The sequence below is a fragment of the Salmo salar genome, chromosome 05 (genome assembly GCF_965601325.2).
Source record: "Salmo salar chromosome 05, fSalSal1, whole genome shotgun sequence".
In the NCBI taxonomy this organism is placed as follows: domain Eukaryota; kingdom Metazoa; phylum Chordata; class Actinopteri; order Salmoniformes; family Salmonidae; genus Salmo; species Salmo salar.
In genome coordinates, this window is record NC_138295.1 from 80538356 (window position 1) to 80564000 (window position 25645).

Genomic DNA, 25645 nt, shown 5'->3' on the forward strand with positions numbered 1-25645 from the left:
CTGTCTCTATATCTGTCTGTAGGAGTGCAAGTCCGTCAATTAGGGATTCAGTTCAGTTTGTGGTTCAGCGCATTGTTCCTTGGTGCTTCGCTGGAGAGTTCTGAGTCCCCCCTCTCTCTCTGTTTCCATCTCCTCTCTCTGAGTCTGTCTCTTCAGGCTGCAACTCAGGGGAGGAACACTAGAGGGAGACAGATACTGCTAGGTGCAGCTGTATGGGGCTGTCGTCATACATGCACAGTCATACAATACTGCAACAGGAGGGCATATCCCAACACATGTACACACATGCTGGCTCATATGAGTTCACCAGAGTTCATTTCCAAACTCCAAAATTACTAATGAGCCACCTTTACTTGAGAACGCACACACACCCCCACACACACACACACACACACACACACACACACACACACACACACACACACACACACACACACACACACACACTACAGGCAGTCAGGTAAACATAAGTGATGAGTTTGCAGCGTTGGGGAGACTGCCTTGTCCATGGAAGGTGTGAGCAACACAGAACCTTGTTTCTCTCTGTGAGTCTCTCTCTCTCTCTTTAACAACATGTCTCTCCAGGAGCAGGTCTCTCTCTCTCTTTAACAACATGTCTCTCCAGGAGCAGGTCTCTCTCTCTCTTTAACAACATGTTTCTCCAGGAGCAGGTCTCTCTCTCTCTTTAACAACATGTTTCTCCAGGAGCAGGTCTCTCTCTCTCTTTAACAACATGTCTCTCCAGGAGCAGGTCTCTCTCTCTCTTTAACAACATGTTTCTCCAGGAGCAGGTCTCTCTCTCTCTCTTTAACAACATGTCTCTCCTGGAGCAGGTCTCTCTATCTCTCTTTAACAACATGTCTCTCCAGGAGCAGGTCTCTCTCTCTCTCTCTTTAACAACATGTCTCTCCAGGAGCAGTTCTTTCTCTCTCTCTCTTTAACAACATGTCTCTCCAGGAGCAGGTCTCTCTCTCTCTCTCTTTAACAACATGTCTCTCCAGGAGCAGGTCTCTCTCTCTCTCTTTAACATCATGTCTCTCCAGGAGCAGGCCTCTCTCTCTCTCTCTCTCTTTAACATCATGTCTCTCCTGGAGCAGGTCTCTCTCTCTCTCTCTCTTTAACAACATGTTTCTCCAGGAGCAGGTCTCTCTCTCTCTCTTTAACAACATGTCTCTCCAGGAGCAGGTCTCTCTCTCTCTCTTTAACAACATGTCTCTCCTGGAGCAGGCCCTCTCTCTCTCTCTCTTAACAACACGTCTCTCCAGGAGCAGGTCTCTCCCTCTCTCTCTCTTAACAACATGTCTCTCCAGGAGCAGGTCTCTCTCTCTCTTTAACAACATGTCTCTCCAGGAGCAGGTCTCTCTCTCTCTCTCTCTCTTTAACAACATGTCTCCCCTGGAGCAGGTCTCTCTCTCTCTCTTTAACAAAATGTCTCTCCAGGAGCAGGTCTCTCTCTCTCTCTCTCTCTTTAACAACATGTTTCTCCAGGAGCAGGTCTCTCTCTCTCTCTCTCTCTCTTTAACAACATGTCTCTCCAGGAGCAGGTCTCTCTCTCTCTCTCTCTTTAACAACATGTCTCTCCAGGAGCAGGTCTTTCTCTCTCTCTCTTTAACAACATGTCTCTCCAGGAGCAGGTCTCTCTCTCTCTCTCTCTTTAACAACATGTCTCTCCAGGAGCAGGTCTCTCTCTCTCTCTCTTTAACAACATGTCTCTCCAGGAGCAGGTCTCTCTCTCTCTCTCTTTAACAACATGTCTCTCCAGGAGCAGGTCTCTCTCTCTCTCTTTAACAACATGTCTCCCCTGGAGCAGGTCTCTCTCTCTCTTTAACAACATGTCTCTCCAGGAGCAGGTCTCTCTCTCTCTCTTTAACAACATGTCTCTCCTGGAGCAGGTCTCTCTCTCTCTCTTTAACAACATGTCTCTCCAGGAGCAGGTCTCTCTCTCTCTCTCTTTAACAACATGTCTCTCCAGGAGCAGGTCTCTCTCTCTCTCTCTCTCTTTAACAACATGTCTCTCCTGGAGCAGGTCTCTCTCTCTCTCTCTTTAACAACATGTCTCCCCTGGAGCAGGTCTCTCTCTCTTTAACAACATGTCTCTCCAGGAGCAGGTCTCTCTCTCTCTCTTTAACAACATGTCTCTCCTGGAGCAGGTCTCTCTCTCTCTCTCTTTAACAACATGTCTCCCCTGGAGCAGGTCTCTCTCTCTCTCTTTAACAACATGTCTCCCCTGGAGCAGGTCTCTCTCTCTCTCTCTCTTTAACAACATGTCTCTCCAGGAGCAGGTCTCTCTCTCTCTCTTTAACAACATGTCTCCCCTGGAGCAGGTCTCTCTCTCTCTCTCTCTTTAACAACATGTCTCTCCTGGAGCAGGTCTCTCTCTCTCTCTCTCTTTAACAACATGTCTCTCCTGGAGCAGGTCTCTCTCTCTCTCTCTCTTTAACAACATGTCTCTCCTGGAGCAGGTCTCTCTCTCTCTCTCTCTCTCTCTCTTTAACAACATGTCTCTCCTGGAGCAGGCCTCTCTCTCTCTCTCTTTAACAACATGTCTCACCTGGAGCAGGTCTCTCTCTCTCTTTAACAACATGTCTCTCCTGGAGCAGGTCTCTCTCTCTCTCTCTCTCTCTCTCTTTAACAACATGTCTCTCCTGGAGCAGGTCTCTCTCTCTCTCTCTCTTTAACAACATGTCTCTCCAGGAGCAGGTCTCTCTCTCTCTCTTTAACAACATGTCTCCCCTGGAGCAGGTCTCTCTCTCTCTCTCTTTAACAACATGTCTTTCCAGGAGCAGGTCTCTCTCTCTCTTTAACAACATGTCTCTACAGGAGCAGGTCTCTCTCTCTTTAAAACATCACCAGTCTCTCTTGATAAAAGTACGAGTCTCTCCTCCATTGAGTCCAAACATGTTCCCTCTCTCCCAGCCGCCATAGAAAAGCCCTGCTTCATCCCATTCAGCGTGGACTGTCCCTTCTGTTCTCCTCCTCTTCCCTCTCACTCTCTCTCTCCCCATCAGTGTGTGTGTGTGTGTGTGTGTGTGTGTGTGTGTGTGTGTGTGGTGTGTGTGTGTGTGTGGGCAGCGGTCAGAAGATCTCAGGCAGCGTGACGTTGCGCAGCAGCCACTGTTGAGAGCGAGTGTGTGTGCAGTCTCTGACACTGGGCACCTGGCTGTCCTCCTCACTGGCCTTGTCCAGACACTGGTTACTATTGACGTGGATCAGGGTCAACTTCTGTAGAGACAACAGACAGAGAAACAGACCTGGGTCAACTTCTACAGACACAACAGACAGAGAAACAGACCTGGGTCAACTTCTGTAGAGACAACAGACAGAGAAACAGACCTGGGTCAACTTCTGTAGAGACAACAGACAGAGAAACAGACCTGGGTCAACTTCTACAGACACAACAGACAGAGAAACAGACCTGGGTCAACTTCTACAGACACAACAGACAGAGAAACAGACCTGGGTCAACTTCTACAGACACAACAGACAGAGAAACAGACCTGGGTCAACTTCTACAGACACAACAGACAGAGAAACAGACCTGGGTCAACTTCTACAGAGACAACAGACAGAGAAACAGACCTGGGTCAACTTCTACAGACACAACAGACAGAGAAACAGACCTGGGTCAACTTCTACAGACACAACAGACAGAGAAACAGACCTGGGTCAACTTCTACAGACACAACAGACAGAGAAACAGACCTGGGTCAACTTCTACAGACACAACAGAGAAACAGACCTGGGTCAACTTCTACAGACACAACAGAGAAACAGACCTGGGTCAACTTCTACAGACACAACAGACAGAGAAACAGACCTGGGTCAACTTCTACAGACACAACAGAGAAACAGACCTGGGTCAACTTCTACAGACACAACAGAGAAACAGACCTGGGTCAACTTCTACAGACACAACAGACAGAGAAACAGACCTGGGTCAACTTCTACAGAGACAACAGACAGAGAAACAGACCTGGGTCAACTTCTACAGACACAACAGACAGAGAAACAGACCTGGGTCAACTTCTACAGACACAACAGACAGAGAAACAGACCTGGGTCAACTTCTACAGACACAACAGAGAAACAGACCTGGGTCAACTTCTACAGACACAACAGACAGAGAAACAGACCTGGGTCAACTTCTACAGACACAACAGAGAAACAGACCTGGGTCAACTTCTACAGACACAACAGACAGAGAAACAGACCTGGGTCAACTTCTACAGACACAACAGAGAAACAGACCTGGGTCAACTTCTACAGACACAACAGAGAAACAGACCTGGGTCAACTTCTACAGACACAACAGAGAAACAGACCTGGGTCAACTTCTACAGAACAACAGAGAAACAGACCTGGGTCAACTTCTACAGACACAACAGAGAAACAGACCTGGGTCAACTTCTACAGACACAACAGACAGAGAAACAGACCTGGGTCAACTTCTACAGACACAACAGACAGAGAAACAGACCTGGGTCAACTTCTACAGACACAACAGACAGAGAAACAGACCTGGGTCAACTTCTACAGACACAACAGACAGAGAAACAGACCTGGGTCAACTTCTACAGACACAACAGAGAAACAGACCTGGGTCAACTTCTACAGACACAACAGACAGAGAAACAGACCTGGGTCAACTTCTACAGACACAACAGAGAAACAGACCTGGGTCAACTTCTACAGACACAACAGAGAAACAGACCTGGGTCAACTTCTACAGACACAACAGACAGAGAAACAGACCTGGGTCAACTTCTACAGACACAACAGACAGAGAAACAGACCTGGGTCAACTTCTACAGACACAACAGACAGAGAAACAGACCTGGGTCAACTTCTACAGACACAACAGACAGAGAAACAGACCTGGGTCAACTTCTACAGACACAACAGACAGAGAAACAGACCTGGGTCAACTTCTACAGAGACAACAGACAGAGAAACAGACCTGGGTCAACTTCTACAGACACAACAGAGAAACAGACCTGGGTCAACTTCTACAGACACAACAGAGAAACAGACCTGGGTCAACTTCTACAGACACAACAGACAGAGAAACAGACCTGGGTCAACTTCTACAGACACAACAGACAGAGAAACAGACCTGGGTCAACTTCTACAGACACAACAGACAGAGAAACAGACCTGGGTCAACTTCTACAGACACAACAGACAGAGAAACAGACCTGGGTCAACTTCTACAGACACAACAGAGAAACAGACCTGGGTCAACTTCTACAGACACAACAGAGAAACAGACCTGGGTCAACTTCTACAGACACAACAGAGAAACAGACCTGGGTCAACTTCTACAGACACAACAGAGAAACAGACCTGGGTCAACTTCTACAGACACAACAGACAGAGAAACAGACCTGGGTCAACTTCTACAGACACAACAGAGAAACAGACCTGGGTCAACTTCTACAGACACAACAGAGAAACAGACCTGGGTCAACTTCTACAGACACAACAGAGAAACAGACCTGGGTCAACTTCTACAGACACAACAGACAGAGAAACAGACCTGGGTCAACTTCTACAGACACAACAGAGAAACAGACCTGGGTCAACTTCTACAGACACAACAGACAGAGAAACAGACCTGGGTCAACTTCTACAGACACAACAGACAGAGAAACAGACCTGGGTCAACTTCTACAGACACAACAGACAGAGAAACAGACCTGGGTCAACTTCTACAGACACAACAGAGAAACAGACCTGGGTCAACTTCTACAGACACAACAGAGAAACAGACCTGGGTCAACTTCTACAGACACAACAGACAGAGAAACAGACCTGGGTCAACTTCTACAGACACAACAGACAGAGAAACAGACCTGGGTCAACTTCTACAGACACAACAGACAGAGAAACAGACCTGGGTCAACTTCTACAGACACAACAGAGAAACAGACCTGGGTCAACTTCTACAGACACAACAGAGAAACAGACCTGGGTCAACTTCTACAGACACAACAGACAGAGAAACAGACCTGGGTCAACTTCTACAGACACAACAGACAGAGAAACAGACCTGGGTCAACTTCTACAGACACAACAGAGAAACAGACCTGGGTCAACTTCTACAGACACAACAGAGAAACAGACCTGGGTCAACTTCTACAGACACAACAGACAGAGAAACAGACCTGGGTCAACTTCTACAGACACAACAGAGAAACAGACCTGGGTCAACTTCTACAGACACAACAGAGAAACAGACCTGGGTCAACTTCTACAGACACAACAGACAGAGAAACAGACCTGGGTCAACTTCTATAGAGACAACAGACAGAGAAACAGACCTGGGTCAACTTCTACAGACACAACAGACAGAGAAACAGACCTGGGTCAACTTCTACAGACACAACAGAGAAACAGACCTGGGTCAACTTCTACAGACACAACAGAGAAACAGACCTGGGTCAACTTCTACAGACACAACAGACAGAGAAACAGACCTGGGTCAACTTCTACAGACACAACAGACAGAGAAACAGACCTGGGTCAACTTCTACAGACACAACAGACAGAGAAACAGACCTGGGTCAACTTCTACAGACACAACAGACAGAGAAACAGACCTGGGTCAACTTCTACAGAACAACAGACAGAGAAACAGACCTGGGTCAACTTCTACAGACACAACAGAGAAACAGACCTGGGTCAACTTCTACAGACACAACAGAGAAACAGACCTGGGTCAACTTCTACAGACACAACAGAGAAACAGACCTGGGTCAACTTCTACAGACACAACAGACAGAGAAACAGACCTGGGTCAACTTCTACAGACACAACAGACAGAGAAACAGACCTGGGTCAACTTCTACAGACACAACAGACAGAGAAACAGACCTGGGTCAACTTCTACAGACACAACAGACAGAGAAACAGACCTGGGTCAACTTCTACAGAGACAACAGACAGAGAAACAGACCTGGGTCAACTTCTACAGACACAACAGAGAAACAGACCTGGGTCAACTTCTACAGACACAACAGAGAAACAGACCTGGGTCAACTTCTACAGACACAACAGACAGAGAAACAGACCTGGGTCAACTTCTACAGACACAACAGAGAAACAGACCTGGGTCAACTTCTACAGACACAACAGAGAAACAGACCTGGGTCAACTTCTACAGACACAACAGACAGAGAAACAGACCTGGGTCAACTTCTACAGAGACAACAGACAGAGAAACAGACCTGGGTCAACTTCTACAGACACAACAGACAGAGAAACAGACCTGGGTCAACTTCTACAGACACAACAGAGAAACAGACCTGGGTCAACTTCTACAGACACAACAGACAGAGAAACAGACCTGGGTCAACTTCTACAGACACAACAGACAGAGAAACAGACCTGGGTCAACTTCTACAGACACAACAGACAGAGAAACAGACCTGGGTCAACTTCTACAGACACAACAGACAGAGAAACAGACCTGGGTCAACTTCTACAGACACAACAGACAGAGAAACAGACCTGGGTCAACTTCTACAGACACAACAACAGAGAAACAGACCTGGGTCAACTTCTACAGACACAACAGAGAAACAGACCTGGGTCAACTTCTACAGACACAACAGACAGAGAAACAGACCTGGGTCAACTTCTACAGAGACAACAAGAGAAACAGACCTGGGTCAACTTCTACAGACACAACAGACAGAGAAACAGACCTGGGTCAACTTCTACAGACACAACAGACAGAGAAACAGACCTGGGTCAACTTCTACAGACACAACAGAGAAACAGACCTGGGTCAACTTCTACAGACACAACAGACAGAGAAACAGACCTGGGTCAACTTCTACAGACACAACAGAGAAACAGACCTGGGTCAACTTCTACAGACACAACAGAGAAACAGACCTGGGTCAACTTCTACAGACACAACAGAGAAACAGACCTGGGTCAACTTCTACAGACACAACAGACAGAGAAACAGACCTGGGTCAACTTCTATAGAGACAACAGACAGAGAAACAGACCTGGGTCAACTTCTACAGACACAACAGACAGAGAAACAGACCTGGGTCAACTTCTACAGACACAACAGAGAAACAGACCTGGGTCAACTTCTACAGACACAACAGAGAAACAGACCTGGGTCAACTTCTACAGAGACAACAGACCGAGAAACAGACCTGGGTCAACTTCTACAGACACAACAGACAGAGAAACAGACCTGGGTCAACTTCTACAGACACAACAGACAGAGAAACAGACCTGGGTCAACTTCTACAGACACAACAGACAGAGAAACAGACCTGGGTCAACTTCTACAGACACAACAGACAGAGAAACAGACCTGGGTCAACTTCTACAGACACAACAGAGAAACAGACCTGGGTCAACTTCTACAGACACAACAGAGAAACAGACCTGGGTCAACTTCTACAGACACAACAGACAGAGAAACAGACCTGGGTCAACTTCTATAGAGACAACAGACAGAGAAACAGACCTGGGTCAACTTCTACAGACACAACAGACAGAGAAACAGACCTGGGTCAACTTCTACAGACACAACAGAGAAACAGACCTGGGTCAACTTCTACAGAGACAACAGACCGAGAAACAGACCTGGGTCAACTTCTACAGACACAACAGACAGAGAAACAGACCTGGGTCAACTTCTACAGACACAACAGAGAAACAGACCTGGGTCAACTTCTACAGACACAACAGAGAAACAGACCTGGGTCCACTCCTACAGACACAACAGAAAAACAGACCTGGGTCAACTTCTACAGACACAACAGAGAAACAGACCTGGGTCAACTTCTACAGACACAACAGAGAAACAGACCTGGGTCAACTTCTATAGAGACAACAGACAGAGAAACAGACCTGGGTCAACTTCTACAGACACAACAGACAGAGAAACAGACCTGGGTCAACTTCTACAGACACAACAGACAGAGAAACAGACCTGGGTCAACTTCTACAGACACAACAGAGAAACAGACCTGGGTCAACTTCTACAGACACAACAGAAGAGAAACAGACCTGGGTCAACTTCTACAGACACAACAGAGAAACAGACCTGGGTCAACTTCTACAGACACAACAGACCGAGAAACAGACCTGGGTCAACTTCTACAGACACAACAGACAGAGAAACAGACCTGGGTCAACTTCTACAGACACAACAGAGAAACAGACCTGGGTCAACTTCTACAGACACAACAGAGAAACAGACCTGGGTCCACTCCTACAGACACAACAGAAAAACAGACCTGGGTCAACTTCTACAGACACAACAGACAGAGAAACAGACCTGGGTCAACTTCTACAGAGACAACAGACAGAGAAACAGACCTGGGTCAACTTCTACAGACACAACAGACAGAGAAACAGACCTGGGTCAACTTCTACAGACACAACAGAGAAACAGACCTGGGTCAACTTCTACAGACACAACAGACAGAGAAACAGACCTGGGTCAACTTCTACAGACACAACAGACAGAGAAACAGACCTGGGTCAACTTCTACAGACACAACAGAAGAAACAGACCTGGGTCAACTTCTACAGACACAACAGACAGAGAAACAGACCTGGGTCAACTTCTACAGACACAACAGACAGAGAAACAGACCTGGGTCAACTTCTACAGACACAACAGACAGAGAAACAGACCTGGGTCAACTTCTACAGACACAACAGACAGAGAAACAGACCTGGGTCAACTTCTACAGACACAACAGACAGAGAAACAGACCTGGGTCAACTTCTACAGACACAACAGAGAAACAGACCTGGGTCAACTTCTACAGACACAACAGAGAAACAGACCTGGGTCAACTTCTACAGACACAACAGACAGAGAAACAGACCTGGGTCAACTTCTACAGACACAACAGACAGAGAAACAGACCTGGGTCAACTTCTACAGACACAACAGACAGAGAAACAGACCTGGGTCAACTACTACAGACACAACAGACAGAGAAACAGACCTGGGTCAACTTCTACAGAACACAACAGAGAAACAGACCTGGGTCAACTTCTACAGACACAACAGAGAAACAGACCTGGGTCAACTTCTACAGACACAACAAAGAAACAGACCTGGGTCAACTTCTACAGACACAACAGAGAAACAGACCTGGGTCAACTTCTACAGACACAACAGAGAAACAGACCTGGGTCAACTTCTACAGACACAACAGACAGAGCAACTTTAAAAAATATATATATATTTTAGCGACGCTCTTACTTAGAGCAACTCACAGTTTAAAAGTGCATTCATCTTAAAGTAACTGTTCTGTGAAAATGTAACTTTTAAAAGTGAATACTCTGTTAACTCATACCCAAATAATGTTGTTGACTCATCCTATATTCTTATGTGGCCAAAGCATAAAATTAAGAAAAAACACTTCAAACTGGTATGTCAAAAAGACAAGTTTAAAAAATGCTTGCTATTTCCTCATTGATGATGATGTCATCCTCCTGAGGATGCGCTGGCCAATCACCGATCTACTCGCATGAATCATTTTAATGACTAGTATACGCCCACACCATTCAGTTATATTTTACTCATATTGTAAATAATTATATGACATATTTCATAGAAATCTGGAAACACTTGACAGTTACTTTAAGATAGCTAGATAAAACAACTAGCACAGTCAGCAGGGTCAGTGGTAGTAAGAAAAGACAAGGATAGGTTGTTTACTGTTGACAGACAGACATACCATGGGGTCATACTCCCAGAGCTGGTTTCCTTTCAGGTGATGACACTTGAGCATCATGACAGGACCGTTGAGTTTGGACACGTCTAGACACAGGTCATCTGTCCTGATCTCTTTATTGGCCGTGTAGCTGAACACCTGCAGGGGACGACACACGGTCAGACGGGAAGACCAGAGACCTCTCTCTCTCTCTCTCTTATGTCATTTACATTGTATCTCTCTCCTCTCAGGTCAGAGAAGTTGCTCAGGTTAATGTTTGTCACTATGATAAACACCAAAGGTAATCTTATTACTGTTGTTCTGTCCTCAGTTGATCAGTTACGGAGTTCTAGTTACCTGGTTTCCTCCTATGTCATGGCAGTTCTAGTTACCTGGTTTCCTCCTATGTCATGGCAGTTCTAGTTACCTGGTTTCCTCCCATGCCATGGCAGTTCTAATTACCTGGTTTCCTCCTATGTCATGGCAGTTCTAGTTACCTGGTTTCCTCCTATGTCATGGCAGTTCTAGTTACCTGGTTTCCTCCCATGCCATGGCAGTTCTAATTACCTGGTTTCCTCCCATGCCATGGCAGTTCTAGTTACCTGGTTTCCTCCCATGCCATGGCAGTTCTAGTTACCTGGTTTCCTCCTATGTCATGGCAGTTCTAGTTACCTGGTTTCCTCCCATGCCATGGCAGTTCTAATTACCTGGTTTCCTCCCATGCCATGGCAGTTCTAATTACCTGGTTTCCTCCCATGCCATGGCAGTTCTAGTTACCTGGTTTCCTCCCCTGCCATGGCAGTTCTAGTTACCTGGTTTTCTCCCATGCCATGGCAGTTCTAGTTACCTGGTTTCCTCCCATGTCATGGCAGGTCTAATTACCTGGTTTCCTCCCATGCCATGGCAGTTCTAGTTACCTGGTTTCCTCCCATGCCATGGCAGTTGAAGATGCCAACTTTCTCGTTCTCCTTCCGGGCCATGTTGTCCAGACACTGGTTAGTCTCCACGTTACGGATCTGACAGAACAACACACAACCAACACTTATCACTGATTCAATGTGTGTGTGTTTAGTGTGTGTGTGTGTTGTATGTTTAGCGTGGGTGCACCTCTCCCAGTGAGTAGTAGTGTCGTGGTATCTGGGAGTCAGGATAGACGTTCTCCAGGTACCAGCTGAAAGGTTTACACTGCAGCTTCTGTCTCAGAGACGAGCGAGACGTGATGTCACCATAGTCCACCTTCGTCACACCTGAAACACAGTGTTTTCCATTAGCATCAGCTGTCGGCTAATCAGCAGGTTACAGACTCATTTTCAGCCAGCTACATTTTCCACTTCATATTAACTAGGCTACTTTTCATTTAAGTTTCAATTCGCTAGTCCATCGAGCCCTCTCCCGCTAGAATGAACGATATGCATCTTCCAGCGATCTATTTATAGGTGCCTGTCAGTCACAAAGCGAGCGATGGCAGGGAAATGCAGCAGAGAGGAAGAGGCAAAGCGAGAGGTTTCACACTCGCCAAAATCTGTCCAATGCGTTTCTATGGTCTTATTTTGGACCTAAGCTTGTCGCCTGCCTTCCCGCCTTTGGGACAACGACTCCCATTGGTAGGGAGGAGACATGAGCATCTCATCATTATATAGCCTACAGATTTCTGGTTGCAGTCGAATTTCTTTACACCTGTGGGAGAGAGCATGATTCTCGTGAATTTGCACGTCCCACGTAATGTAAGTGGTAACGATGAGTGGAAATCCATGACTTATGCCTAATTATTGTTTACTGACACAAAATCATTCATTTTCTTTTGCGTTTCATATAGCCAGCCACGCGGAGCGGCCTAGGCTATTTACTGTGTGTTGATTGACAACTGAACAGCAAGTGTTGACTAGTTTCTAAAAGGTGTCGAACTGACTGAATAAATTCAAATGGCCTACATCCCTTTGCCCTTCAACATGGTTATATGTCCATGGTGTCGCATCGGGACAAGTCAACCAAAGGATTTCCTAGGTTTCCTTTCCTAGGATGTCGGGGCTTGCCAGACAGGACGATAAAGTGAGTGACTTTCATCTCGTCAGTCTGTAGCCCACCGAATGGCGTCGGAGAGACGTTCATTTGGCTCCCTAATTTGTATAGGCTACTGGTAGGCCTAGGCTTTTTGGCAATTATCTGCAGATAAATTATGAAAACATTAGATGAAGATGATGAATCATCACTGAAGGAACAATAGACAGTGGAGAGCCTCATTCTGGTCCAAATATGATAATTAGGGCCCTCAGGGAATCCAGGCATTAAAACGGAATTCAACAATATTCAAAGATGTATTGACCTTATTAGGGAATCAACTAAATGTATTGAAAATTAATTAACTTCCCCAAAATTATCATAAGACAGGAACAGAATGCATCAGTGATTCGTATTTCCTGCAACTTTCTAAGTCAAGAGGCAACGAGAATGCCCCTGTCTGTTTCTGCAGTGCACGAGTCTACCACTTTGTGTAGCCGTTAGCGATGAAGCTAATGTCTTCTGATAGATGGAAAGGCTCCCAAAAAACTTCTCAATTAAATGTTAACTACAAAGTAGCCTATGCTGACCTGGCAGAATGATATCAGGGTTATTTTCATCAACCCAGTGGATATTTGTTTTATCTAGCATCATATGTGGCTACAAAAACCCTGCTCAACAACAGCCTCTTGCTAGGTGTGCACTTGAATTAAAGGGTAAATACACCCCGAAAAGTGGTCTCCTGATGTGGTTTAAGCATTGTTATGGATTTAGAACATCCAATGTGATTTTGAGAGTGAAAACGGGGGAAATGGAAACCTGGAAAAACAAAACCTTAAATATATTTTTCAAGATAATGTGGGCTATTTACTTCATTTTTCTGTTTTAATAAAATACATATGTTTGAAGAACAAATATAATTGTGGCAATTCATATGTTGTAGTAAAAGTGTAAATAACACTTTAAATCAAGAGAACACTGGTTAAATGCTAAAAAAGGTTTAATGTTCTCCGACTTAGAAAATAGTCCTGATCATATAGGCCTAGACCTTGACAACTAACAATACCAACACAAGGAACAACACACTGATCCTTTTGTTGTCATTTAAATTGCAAAGTAATGTCTTTCTACATAATACCGCAACACATTTTTTCCAATCTGGGACATAAACTCGATAAAGTATTCAATATTTTCACTGTGTATCTCAGATGGAATCAAGTTGTTACAATGTACTCAAGACCACCAAAATAGAGCTGCTTCGGCCTGGCTGGCTACTTTTCTATTTGACTGGCTACTCTATGTAGTGGTGGAAAACACACAACACACGTCACCATGGTCACAATCACCAACTACCCAAAGGACTGGAAGAATCGTACAAACATGTTTCTCATAGTGTGTTTGATATCTACTTCTCTGGATTAGGGATTGTTATTAAAGTAAGAGGAAGCAGTGAACACTAAACTTCCTGTTAGTGGAAGAGAGGTGAACCTTTGTCCTTGTTCTTGTCGGTCCTCTACCTGATCTGTGCAGGGGTGTGTGTGTCTCGTGTGTGTGTGTGTGTGTGTGTGTGTGTGTGTGTGTGTGTGTGTGTGTGTGTGTGTGTGTGTGTGTGTGTGTGTGTGTGAGTGATGAGATGGCAAGGTTAACAGAGGCTGTGTTGCGTGAAATTATTCTGCCCCTGCCCCCCGTCGCCTCGCTCTGTCAGGTCACCACGGCAACATCACATTGATAATGGGGGCTGTGCTTTGGCAAAGAGGGTGGGGTTATATCCTGCCTGGTTGGCCCTGTCCGGGGGTATAGTTGGACGGGGCCACAGTGTCTCCCGACCCCTCCTATCTCAGCCTCCAGTAATTATGCTGCAATAGTTTATCGGGGGGCTAGGGTCTGTTATATCTGGAGAATTTTTCCTGTCTTATCCAGCGTCCTGTGTGAATTTAAGTATGCTCCCTCTAATTCTCTCTCTCCCCCTTTCTCTCTCTCTCTCTTTCTCTTCTCTCAGAGGACCTGAGCCCTAGGACCATGCCTCAGAATTACCTGGTCTGATGACTCCTTGCTGTCCCCAATCCACCTGGTCATGCTGTTGCTCCAGTTTCAACTGTTCTGCCTGCAGCTATGGAACCCTGACCGGTTCACTGGACGTGCTACCTTGTCCCGGACCTGCTGTTTTCGACTCTCTCTCTACCGCACCTGCTGTCTCTAACTCTGAATGATCGGCTATGAAAAGCCAACTGACATTTACTCCTGAGGTGCTGACCTGTTGCACCCTCTACAACCACTGTGAATGTTATTATCTGATCCTGCTAGCCATCTATGAACATTTGAACATCTTGGCCATGTTCTGTTATAATCTCCACCAGGCACAGCCAGAAGAGGACTGGCCACCCCTCATAGCCTGCTTCCTCTCTAGGTTTCTTCCTAGGTTCTGGCCTTTCTAGGGAGTTTTTCCTAGCCACCGTGCTTCATCATCTGTATTGCTTGCTGTTTGAGGTTTTTAGGCTGGGTTTCTGTATAGCACTTTGTGACAACTGCTGATGTAAAAATGGCTTTATAAATACATTTGATTGATTGGAGAATACATACCTGGCTTCTGTTTTGAAACATCCCCCAGACACACAGCAACCCTCGCCCCTCACTCACTCACCAGGGGAGATGATGTAGAAGAAGTTTTTGAACTGGTCCATCCAGACCTCGGCCAGGCGTCTGTTGTTCTTATTGATGATCTGACCCGTTCCCCCTGGAAACGTGTAGGGCGTGGCCTTCCGGAACACGTGACCCACGTGAGAACACGTCACGATCTCCAACGTCCCCCCGCACTGCCAGATCTACAACACACCAGAAACTCTCATGTTACAACTACATAGCCCTGTGTGTGTGTGTGTGTGTGTGTGTGTGTGTGTGCACGTGCCTGTGTGTGTGTGTGTCAGGGATGCAAACTGTTGAGGGCCCAAAAAGGTGGCACTTTTTTCCCCCCCACTGAAACATAAAAAATCCCTGTTAGGTGCAAATGCAGGTTTGAACTAATTAAACAACACAGAATATGATCTTCATGATCAGTCTCTGTGTGTCAAATAAAAAGTGGTTCATGTGAACCTGACTCACAGCTAAAACATGTAAGGAAAACAATCCCATGTTATTTGTTGCCTAGACTTTACTGCAAATGACACTCAAGTCTTGAGAAAAAACAATCCAGTAATATTGCAGTTAGCCATGACAGCCTTTATAATAGAATACGTGTGACCACACATCTAAATATTGCACTTGAGAAAAAAACATCTTAAAGTAGAAATAGAATGAAACAAACAGGCATTCTATGTTTGCTCTATTGTAGTGGTCACTATAGTAGACATCGATCAAGTGCACAAGGCTACATGTGTACCAAAATAACATTCACTAAGTAAAACAATAATCCCCCCTCACCCACACAAAGGTGTTACTACCAAGTTCAACACAACAAAAGCAATATCTTTGGTCTGCACTGCATGTTATTACATTGTACATGTTCTGCCTGTGGACATCTGTTCTACAATGTGCCAACAGAGCATGATACCCTTTGTTGGCATACTTGATCTCTTTCAGACAGAGAGTACACCTGGCATACCCCTTTTATCCACTGCGTTGAAAGATGGAAAGTGTGTGGCGTTTCTTTCACCTCTTTTGTCATCCAGCTTAAACCAGGCCCAGCTCCAGCTACACTTGATCCCTGAATCCACTTGTTTAACAAGCAACGCATCATTTTCACCTAATTCTCTCATTCTGAAAATGAACCACATACTGTAGAGGTAAAACATTAGTTCACAGAAAATAGTTAGTTCGGTAGCTAGTTATCATTTCACACAGATCGCCAGGGTCCAGTAAGCAACTAACTCGTTATAACTTGAGGAACGGCAAGGAGTACCAATTAATACTATAGCGAATTGGTTAGGTTACTAACGTTAGCTCATCTGTTGTAGTAACGTTAGCGAGCTAGCTGTCTGACTTTATTAGCCAGCTAATTTTCACACAATAAACTCAATAATTTGATCAGCTAAGTTGGCTAATGTTTCTCAACATTTCTCTGGCTAGCTAACGGAGAACTCCATCCAGCTACTATAGCAAGATACTTAACAACGCTATCAATACTTGTTCCACCACACTTTCTCCCTCACCTCAAACTTTCCAAATGCCAGTTGTTTTTTGGTTACAGGTCATGAAGTATGGTTCATCACTTTGTTACCCAGGTTTCCGTGGTCAGGCTTCTCACCTATCTTTTCGTTATCGTTCAGGGGACACGCTGCTGTAACTGGCAAACTGCCTCTGCACCCTACTGCTGTCTTTCAGAGTGCCCTGATTCTGTAACTAGCACATTGGTTGTCTCTTCTCTCTCCAGGCTGCATTCTGTTGTTATGTGAATGATTGGCTGAGCCTTGGACACAGACAGAATTGCTCCAAACGCGCATCACTCGTTCACTTACAAACGCGCATCGCTCGTTCACTTACAAATGCGCATCGCTCGTTCACGTAGAGTCAGTAGTGATCCAAAGCTCCCATTGCCAAACTTTTCTCATCTGATCTACACGATTGACCTAGGTCGCCTATTTTGGATTCAAAACGGCGAATTTCACCAAAAGGTGACTAGTTTGCATCCCTGGTGTGTGTGTGCGCTTGCATGCCCTGTGTATATGTGCCCTGTGTATGTGTGTACTCACCCTAAAGGAGATCTCCAGGTTCTCTCCTCCCCAAATGTCCATACCTGCGTCATACGTCCCTATCTCCTGGAAATAATCTCTGTCTATAGAAAACAACCCACCGGCCATGGTAGGAGTCCTGGAGAAAGAGAGAGAGAGAGAGAGAGAGAGAGGGGGTGGGAGAGAGAGAGAGAGAGAGAGAGAGAGAGAGAGAGAGAGAGAGAGAGAGGGGAGGGGAGGGGAGAGAGAGGGGAGGGAGGTGGGGGGGAGAGAGAGAGCAAGGGGAGAGAGAGAGGGAGAGAGGGGGGGTAGTGGAGAGAGAGGGGAGGGAGATGGGGGGGAGAGAGAGAGCAAGGGGGAGAGAGAGAGGGAGAGAGAGTGAGGGGAAAGGGGGAGAGAGAAGAAAACAGTCACTCAAAACTACATTCTTGTTTCATGTTTGCGACAGAGATCACAAGTTTGTCAGTAGAGATGGTATCTTCAGAGGCACAAAAACATCACGTCGACCTCCAGAGATCGTTGTTTTTTCCTGTTTTTCCATCTCAATCCAATTCAATTCAATGTAAGGGCTTTATTGGCATGGGAAACATATGTTAACATTGCCAAAGCAAGTAATCTCTCTCTCCCTGTCAGTCTCTCAGAAGGAGGGATATACACTGGCAAGAACAAGTATGTGAACCCTTTGGAATTACCTGGATTTCTGTATAAATTCATCATCATATTTTGATCCGACCTTCATCTCAGATCAAATCACTACAAGTCACTACAATAGACACAAACAGTGTGCTTAAACTAATAACACATAAATTATTGTATTTTTCTTGTCTATATTGAATACATAATAAAACATTCACAGTGTAGGTTGGGAAAAGTATGTGAACCCCTAGGCTAATGACTTCTCCAAAAGCTAACCTGGAGTCCAATCAATGAGATGAGATTGGAGATGTTGGTTAGAGTTGCCCTGTCCTATACAAAACACTCACAAAAGAGTTTGCTATTCACAAGAAGCATTGCCTGATGTGAACCATGCCTCGAACAAAAGAGATCTCAGAAGACCTAAGATTAAGAATTGTTGACTGCATAAAACTGGAAAGGGTTACAAAAGTATCTCTAAAAGCCTTGATGTTCATCAGTCCCACGGTAAGACAAATTGTCTATAAATGAAGAAAGTGCAATACTGTTGCTACTCTCCCTAGGACGTCCTGCAAAGATGACTGCAAGAGCACAGCGCATAATGCTCAACTAGGTTAAGAAGAATCCTAGATTGTCAGCTAAAGACTTACAGAAATCTCTGGAACATGCTAACATCTGTTGACGAGTCTACGATACATAAAACACTAAACAAGAATGGTGTTCATGGGAGGACACCACGGAAGATGCCACTGCTGTCCAAAAAAAACATTTCTGCAAGTCTGAAGTTTACAAAAGAGCACCTGGATGTTCCACAGCGCTACTGGCAACATATTCTGTGGACAGATGAAACTACAGTTGAGTTGTTTGGAAGGAACACACAACACTATGTGTGGAGAATTTTTTTTGCAGCACACCAACATCAAAACCTCATCCCAACTGTAAAGTATGGTGGAGGGAGCATCATGGTTTGGGGCTGCTTTGCTGCCTCAGGGCCTGGACAGCTTGCTATCATCAACGGATAAATTAATTCCCAAGTTTATCAAGACATTTTGCAGGAGAATGTTAGGCTATCTGTCACCAATTGAAGCTCAACAGAAGTTGGGTGATGCAACAGGACAACGACCCAAAACACTGAAGTAAATCAACAACAGAATGGCTTCAACAGAAGGAAATACGCCTTCTGGAGTGGCCCAGTCAGAGTCCTGACCTCAACCCGATTGAGATGCTGTGGCATAAACTCAATAGAGTGGTTCACACCAGAAATCACAAGAATATTGCTGAACTGAAACAGTTTTGTAAAGAGGAATGGTCCAAAATTTCTCCTGACCGTTGTGCAGGTCTGATCCGCAACTACAGAACACGTTTGGTTGAGGTTAGTGCTGCCAAAGGAGGGTCAACCAGTTATTAAATACAATGGTTCACATACTTTTCCCACCCTGCACTGTGAATGTTTAAACAGTGTGTTCAATAAATAAATGAAAACATATAATTGTCTGTGTGTTATTAGTTTAAGCAGACTGTGTTTGTCTATTGTTGTGACCTAGATGAAGATCAGATGAAATTTATATGACCAATTTAAGCAGAAATCCAGGTAATTCCAAAGGGTTCACATACTTTCTTGCCACCATATGTCATTGAGCTAAAGACTTGTTTTCAAGATGTTGATCAGGAAGACAACAGGAAACATGGTGCCAGTGCCACATAGAACTACAAATAGAACAGCACACGTCCCCCTGGGGAAACATATTGTGGGAACACGATCTGAGCTGTGGAGCTGTGCACTGTGTGGGGAGTCACACACGTTCTGTTGTTGGCCAGCTGGGAACACAAGAGTAGCAAAACACCTTGGCCACGCAGGCAGGGGAAAACAGAAAAACACCTTGGCCACGCAGGCAGGGGAAAACAGAAAAACACCTTGGCCACGCAGGCAGGGGAAAACAGAAAAACACCTTGGCCACGCAGGCAGGGGAAAACAGAAAAACACCTTGGCCACGCAGGCAGGGGAAAACAGAAAAACACCTTGGCCACGCAGGCAGGGGAAAACAGAAAAACACCTTGGCCACGCAGGCAGGGGAAAACAGAAAAACACCTTGGCCACGCAGGCAGGGGAAAACAGAAAAACACCTTGGCCACGCAGGCAGGGGAAAACAGAAAAACACCTTGGCCACGCAGGCAGGGGAAAACAGAAAAACACCTTGGCCACGCAGGCAGGGGAAAACAGAAAAACACCTTGGCCACGCAGGCAGGGGAAAACAGAAAAACACCTTGGCCACGCAGGCAGGGGAAAACAGAAAAACACCTTGGCCACGCAGGCAGGGGAAAACAGAAAAACACCTTGGCCACGCAGGCAGGGGAAAACAGAAAAACACCTTGGCCACGCAGGCAGGGGAAAACAGAAAAACACCTTGGCCACGCAGGCAGGGGAAAACAGAAAAACACCTTGGCCACGCAGGCAGGGGAAAACAGAAAAACACCTTGGCCACGCAGGCAGGGGAAAACAGAAAAACACCTTCGCTGATATTAGCTGGCTAAAGATAAACTCAATAACATGATGTTTTACTGAAACTACTTTACTCAGGTCACCTCACGAATATACTAGTCTGTTTCCCTGTGTTGTGATGGAAGCAGGGACTCTGACTGGAAATGGGACCTCTGAATGTGCCTCTGATAGTCCCAGTTGGACTGGTGGGGAACATGAACAGGAAGAGGTGATGAGGGACAAGCGATAACAAACCCTGGGTTTTATTCCTGAATGTTCCCAGAGTTTCCCCATCCTCAACTACACAGGAACACAGCAACACGGCTACATGTATTTTACTGAAAACAAAACTTCTAACTATTTGCTCACATTGTATATAGTCTTATTTTTGTCTACTGTATCATTGATTGTATGTTGTTTTACTCCATGTGTAACTCTGTGTTTTTGTATGTTGTCGAACTGCTTTGCTTTATCTTGGCCAGGTCGCAATTGTAAATGAGAACTTGTTCTCAACTTGCCTACCTGGTTAAATAAAGGTGAAATAAATAAATAAATAAATAAATAAAATAAATAAATAAAAGTCCCAGCTATGTCACTATTACTAGTCTATTACATTTAGAATCAGTAGTGTTAGGAGCAGGGCTGATATCCTCTACGTTCCAGTCTCTATGCCACTATTACTAGTCTATTACATTTAGAATCAGTAGTGTTAGGAGCAGGGCTGATATCCTCTACGTTCCGGTCTCTATGCCACTATTACTAGTCTATTACATTTAGAATCAGTAGTGTTAGGAGCAGGGCTGATATCCTCTACGTTCCGGTCTCTATGCCACTATTACTAGTCTATTACATTTAGAATCAGTAGTGTTAGGAGCAGGGCTGATATCCTCTACGTTCCGGTCTCTATGCCACTATTACTAGTCTATTACATTTAGAATCAGTAGTGTTAGGAGCAGGGCTGATATCCTCTACGTTCCGGTCTCTATGCCACTATTACTAGTCTATTACATTTAGAATCAGTAGTGTTAGGAGCAGGGCTGATATCCTCTACGTTCCGGTCTCTATGCCACTATTACTAGTCTATTACATTTAGAATCAGTAGTGTTAGGAGCAGGGCTGATATCCTCTACGTTCCGGTCTCTATGCCACTATTACTAGTCTATTACATTTAGAATCAGTAGTGTTAGGAGCAGGGCTGATATCCTCTACGTTCCGGGCTCTATGCCACTATTACTAGTCTATTACATTTAGAATCAGTAGTGTTAGGAGCAGGGCTGATATCCTCTACGTTCCGGTCTCTATGCCACTATTACTAGTCTATTACATTTAGAATCAGTAGTGTTAGGAGCAGGGCTGATATCCTCTACGTTCCGGTCTCTATGCCACTATTACTAGTCTATTACATTTAGAATCAGTAGTGTTAGGAGCAGGGCTGATATCCTCTACGTTCCAGTCTCTATGCCACTATTACTAGTCTATTACATTTAGAATCAGTAGTGTTAGGAGCAGGGCTGATATCCTCTACGTTCCAGTCTCTATGCCACTATTACTAGTCTATTACATTTAGAATCAGTAGTGTTAGGAGCAGGGCTGATATCCTCTACGTTCCAGTCTCTATGCCACTATTACTAGTCTATTACATTTAGAATCAGTAGTGTTAGGAGCAGGGCTGATATCCTCTACGTTCCAGTCTCTATGCCACTATTACTAGTCTATTACATTTAGAATCAGTAGTGTTAGGAGCAGGGCTGATATCCTCTACGTTCCAGTCTCTATGCGCACTATTACTAGTCTATTACATTTAGAATCAGTAGTGTTAGGAGCAGGGCTGATATCCTCTACGTTCCAGTCTCTATGCCACTATTACTAGTCTATTACATTTAGAATCAGTAGTGTTAGGAGCAGGGCTGATATCCTCTACGTTCCAGTCTCTATGCCACTATTACTAGTCTATTACATTTAGAATCAGTAGTGTTAGGAGCAGGGCTGATATCCTCTACGTTCCAGTCTCTATGCCACTATTACTAGTCTATTACATTTAGAATCAGTAGTGTTAGGAGCAGGGCTGATATCCTCTACGTTCCAGTCTCTATGCCACTATTACTAGTCTATTACATTTAGAATCAGTAGTGTTAGGAGCAGGGCTGATATCCTCTACGTTCCGGTCTCTATGCCACTATTACTAGTCTATTACATTTAGAATCAGTAGTGTTAGGAGCAGGGCTGATATCCTCTACGTTCCGGTCTCTATGCCACTATTACTAGTCTATTACATTTAGAATCAGTAGTGTTAGGAGCAGGGCTGATATCCTCTACGTTCCGGTCTCTATGCCACTATTACTAGTCTATTACATTTAGAATCAGTAGTGTTAGGAGCAGGGCTGATATCCTCTACGTTCCGGTCTCTATGCCACTATTACTAGTCTATTACATTTAGAATCAGTAGTGTTAGGAGCAGGGCTGATATCCTCTACGTTCCGGTCTCTATGCCACTATTACTAGTCTATTACATTTAGAATCAGTAGTGTTAGGAGCAGGGCTGATATCCTCTACGTTCCGGTCTCTATGCCACTATTACTAGTCTATTACATTTAGAATCAGTAGTGTTAGGAGCAGGGCTGATATCCTCTACGTTCCGGTCTCTATGCCACTATTACTAGTCTATTACATTTAGAATCAGTAGTGTTAGGAGCAGGGCTGATATCCTCTACGTTCCGGTCTCTATGCCACTATTACTAGTCTATTACATTTAGAATCAGTAGTGTTAGGAGCAGGGCTGATATCCTCTACGTTCCGGTCTCTATGCCACTATTACTAGTCTATTACATTTAGAATCAGTAGTGTTAGGAGCAGGGCTGATATCCTCTACGTTCCGGTCTCTATGCCACTATTACTAGTCTATTACATTTAGAATCAGTAGTGTTAGGAGCAGGGCTGATATCCTCTACGTTCCGGTCTCTATGCCACTATTACTAGTCTATTACATTTAGAATCAGTAGTGTTAGGAGCAGGGCTGATATCCTCTACGTTCCGGTCTCTATGCCACTATTACTAGTCTATTACATTTAGAATCAGTAGTGTTAGGAGCAGGGCTGATATCCTCTACGTTCCGGTCTCTATGCCACTATTACTAGTCTATTACATTTAGAATCAGTAGTGTTAGGAGCAGGGCTGATATCCTCTACGTTCCGGTCTCTATGCCACTATTACTAGTCTATTACATTTAGAATCAGTAGTGTTAGGAGCAGGGCTGATATCCTCTACGTTCCGGTCTCTATGCCACTATTACTAGTCTATTACATTTAGAATCAGTAGTGTTAGGAGCAGGGCTGATATCCTCTACGTTCCGGTCTCTATGCCACCATTACTAGTCTATTACATTTAGAATCAGTAGTGTTAGGAGCAGGGCTGATATCCTCTACGTTCCGGTCTCTATGCCACCATTACTAGTCTATTACATTTAGAATCAGTAGTGTTAGGAGCAGGGCTGATATCCTCTACGTTCCGGTCTCTATGCCACCATTACTAGTCTATTACATTTAGAATCAGTAGTGTTAGGAGCAGGGCTGATATCCTCTACGTTCCGGTCTCTATGCCACTATTACTAGTCTATTACATTTAGAATCAGTAGTGTTAGGAGCAGGGCTGATATCCTCTACGTTCCGGTCTCTATGCCACTATTACTAGTCTATTACATTTAGAATCAGTAGTGTTAGGAGCAGGGCTGATATCCTCTACGTTCCGGTCTCTATGCCACTATTACTAGTCTATTACATTTAGAATCAGTAGTGTTAGGAGCAGGGCTGATATCCTCTACGTTCCGGTCTCTATGCCACTATTACTAGTCTATTACATTTAGAATCAGTAGTGTTAGGAGCAGGGCTGATATCCTCTACGTTCCGGTCTCTATGCCACTATTACTAGTCTATTACATTTAGAATCAGTAGTGTTAGGAGCAGGGCTGATATCCTCTACGTTCCGGTCTCTATGCCACTATTACTAGTCTATTACATTTAGAATCAGTAGTGTTAGGAGCAGGGCTGATATCCTCTACGTTCCGGTCTCTATGCCACTATTACTAGTCTATTACATTTAGAATCAGTAGTGTTAGGAGCAGGGCTGATATCCTCTACGTTCCGGTCTCTATGCCACTATTACTAGTCTATTACATTTAGAATCAGTAGTGTTAGGAGCAGGGCTGATATCCTCTACGTTCCAGTCTCTATGCCACTATTACTAGTCTATTACATTTAGAATCAGTAGTGTTAGGAGCAGGGCTGATATCCTCTACGTTCCAGTCTCTATGCCACTATTACTAGTCTATTACATTTAGAATCAGTAGTGTTAGGAGCAGGGCTGATATCCTCTACGTTCCAGTCTCTATGCCACTATTACTAGTCTATTACATTTAGAATCAGTAGTGTTAGGAGCAGGGCTGATATCCTCTACGTTCCAGTCTCTATGCCACCACTATTACTAGTCTATTACATTTAGAATCAGTAGTGTTAGGAGCAGGGCTGATATCCTCTACGTTCCAGTCTCTATGCCACTATTACTAGTCTATTACATTTAGAATCAGTAGTGTTAGGAGCAGGGCTGATATCCTCTACGTTCCAGTCTCTATGCCACTATTACTAGTCTATTACATTTAGAATCAGTAGTGTTAGGAGCAGGGCTGATATCCTCTACGTTCCAGTCTCTATGCCACTATTACTAGTCTATTACATTTAGAATCAGTAGTGTTAGGAGCAGGGCTGATATCCTCTACGTTCCAGTCTCTATGCCACTATTACTAGTCTATTACATTTAGAATCAGTAGTGTTAGGAGCAGGGCTGATATCCTCTACGTTCCGGTCTCTATGCCACCATTACTAGTCTATTACATTTAGAATCAGTAGTGTTAGGAGCAGGGCTGATATCCTCTACGTTCCGGTCTCTATGCCACCATTACTAGTCTATTACATTTAGAATCAGTAGTGTTAGGAGCAGGGCTGATATCCTCTACGTTCCGGTCTCTATGCCACCATTACTAGTCTATTACATTTAGAATCAGTAGTGTTAGGAGCAGGGCTGATATCCTCTACGTTCCGGTCTCTATGCCACCATTACTAGTCTATTACATTTAGAATCAGTAGTGTTAGGAGCAGGGCTGATATCCTCTACGT

At 44.6% G+C, this 25645-nt stretch overlaps 1 protein-coding gene across 1 annotated transcript in view; it reads right to left on the reverse strand.

The window, feature by feature from the left end:
* Positions 1-1251: 1251 nt before the first annotated feature.
* LOC106593364 (polypeptide N-acetylgalactosaminyltransferase 1) overlaps positions 1252-25645 on the reverse strand; it is a 127752-nt gene continuing 103358 nt past the window's right edge. The window contains exons 9-14 of the mRNA XM_082975636.1: positions 17390-17507; positions 15346-15526; positions 11814-11953; positions 11624-11722; positions 10731-10865; positions 1252-3222 (exon numbers count right to left, since the gene is read on the reverse strand). Coding sequence (XP_082831762.1) covers positions 3076-3222; positions 10731-10865; positions 11624-11722; positions 11814-11953; positions 15346-15526; positions 17390-17507 — 820 coding nt within the window. The 3' untranslated portion in view covers positions 1252-3075. The remainder of the gene's footprint in view (positions 3223-10730; positions 10866-11623; positions 11723-11813; positions 11954-15345; positions 15527-17389; positions 17508-25645) is intronic.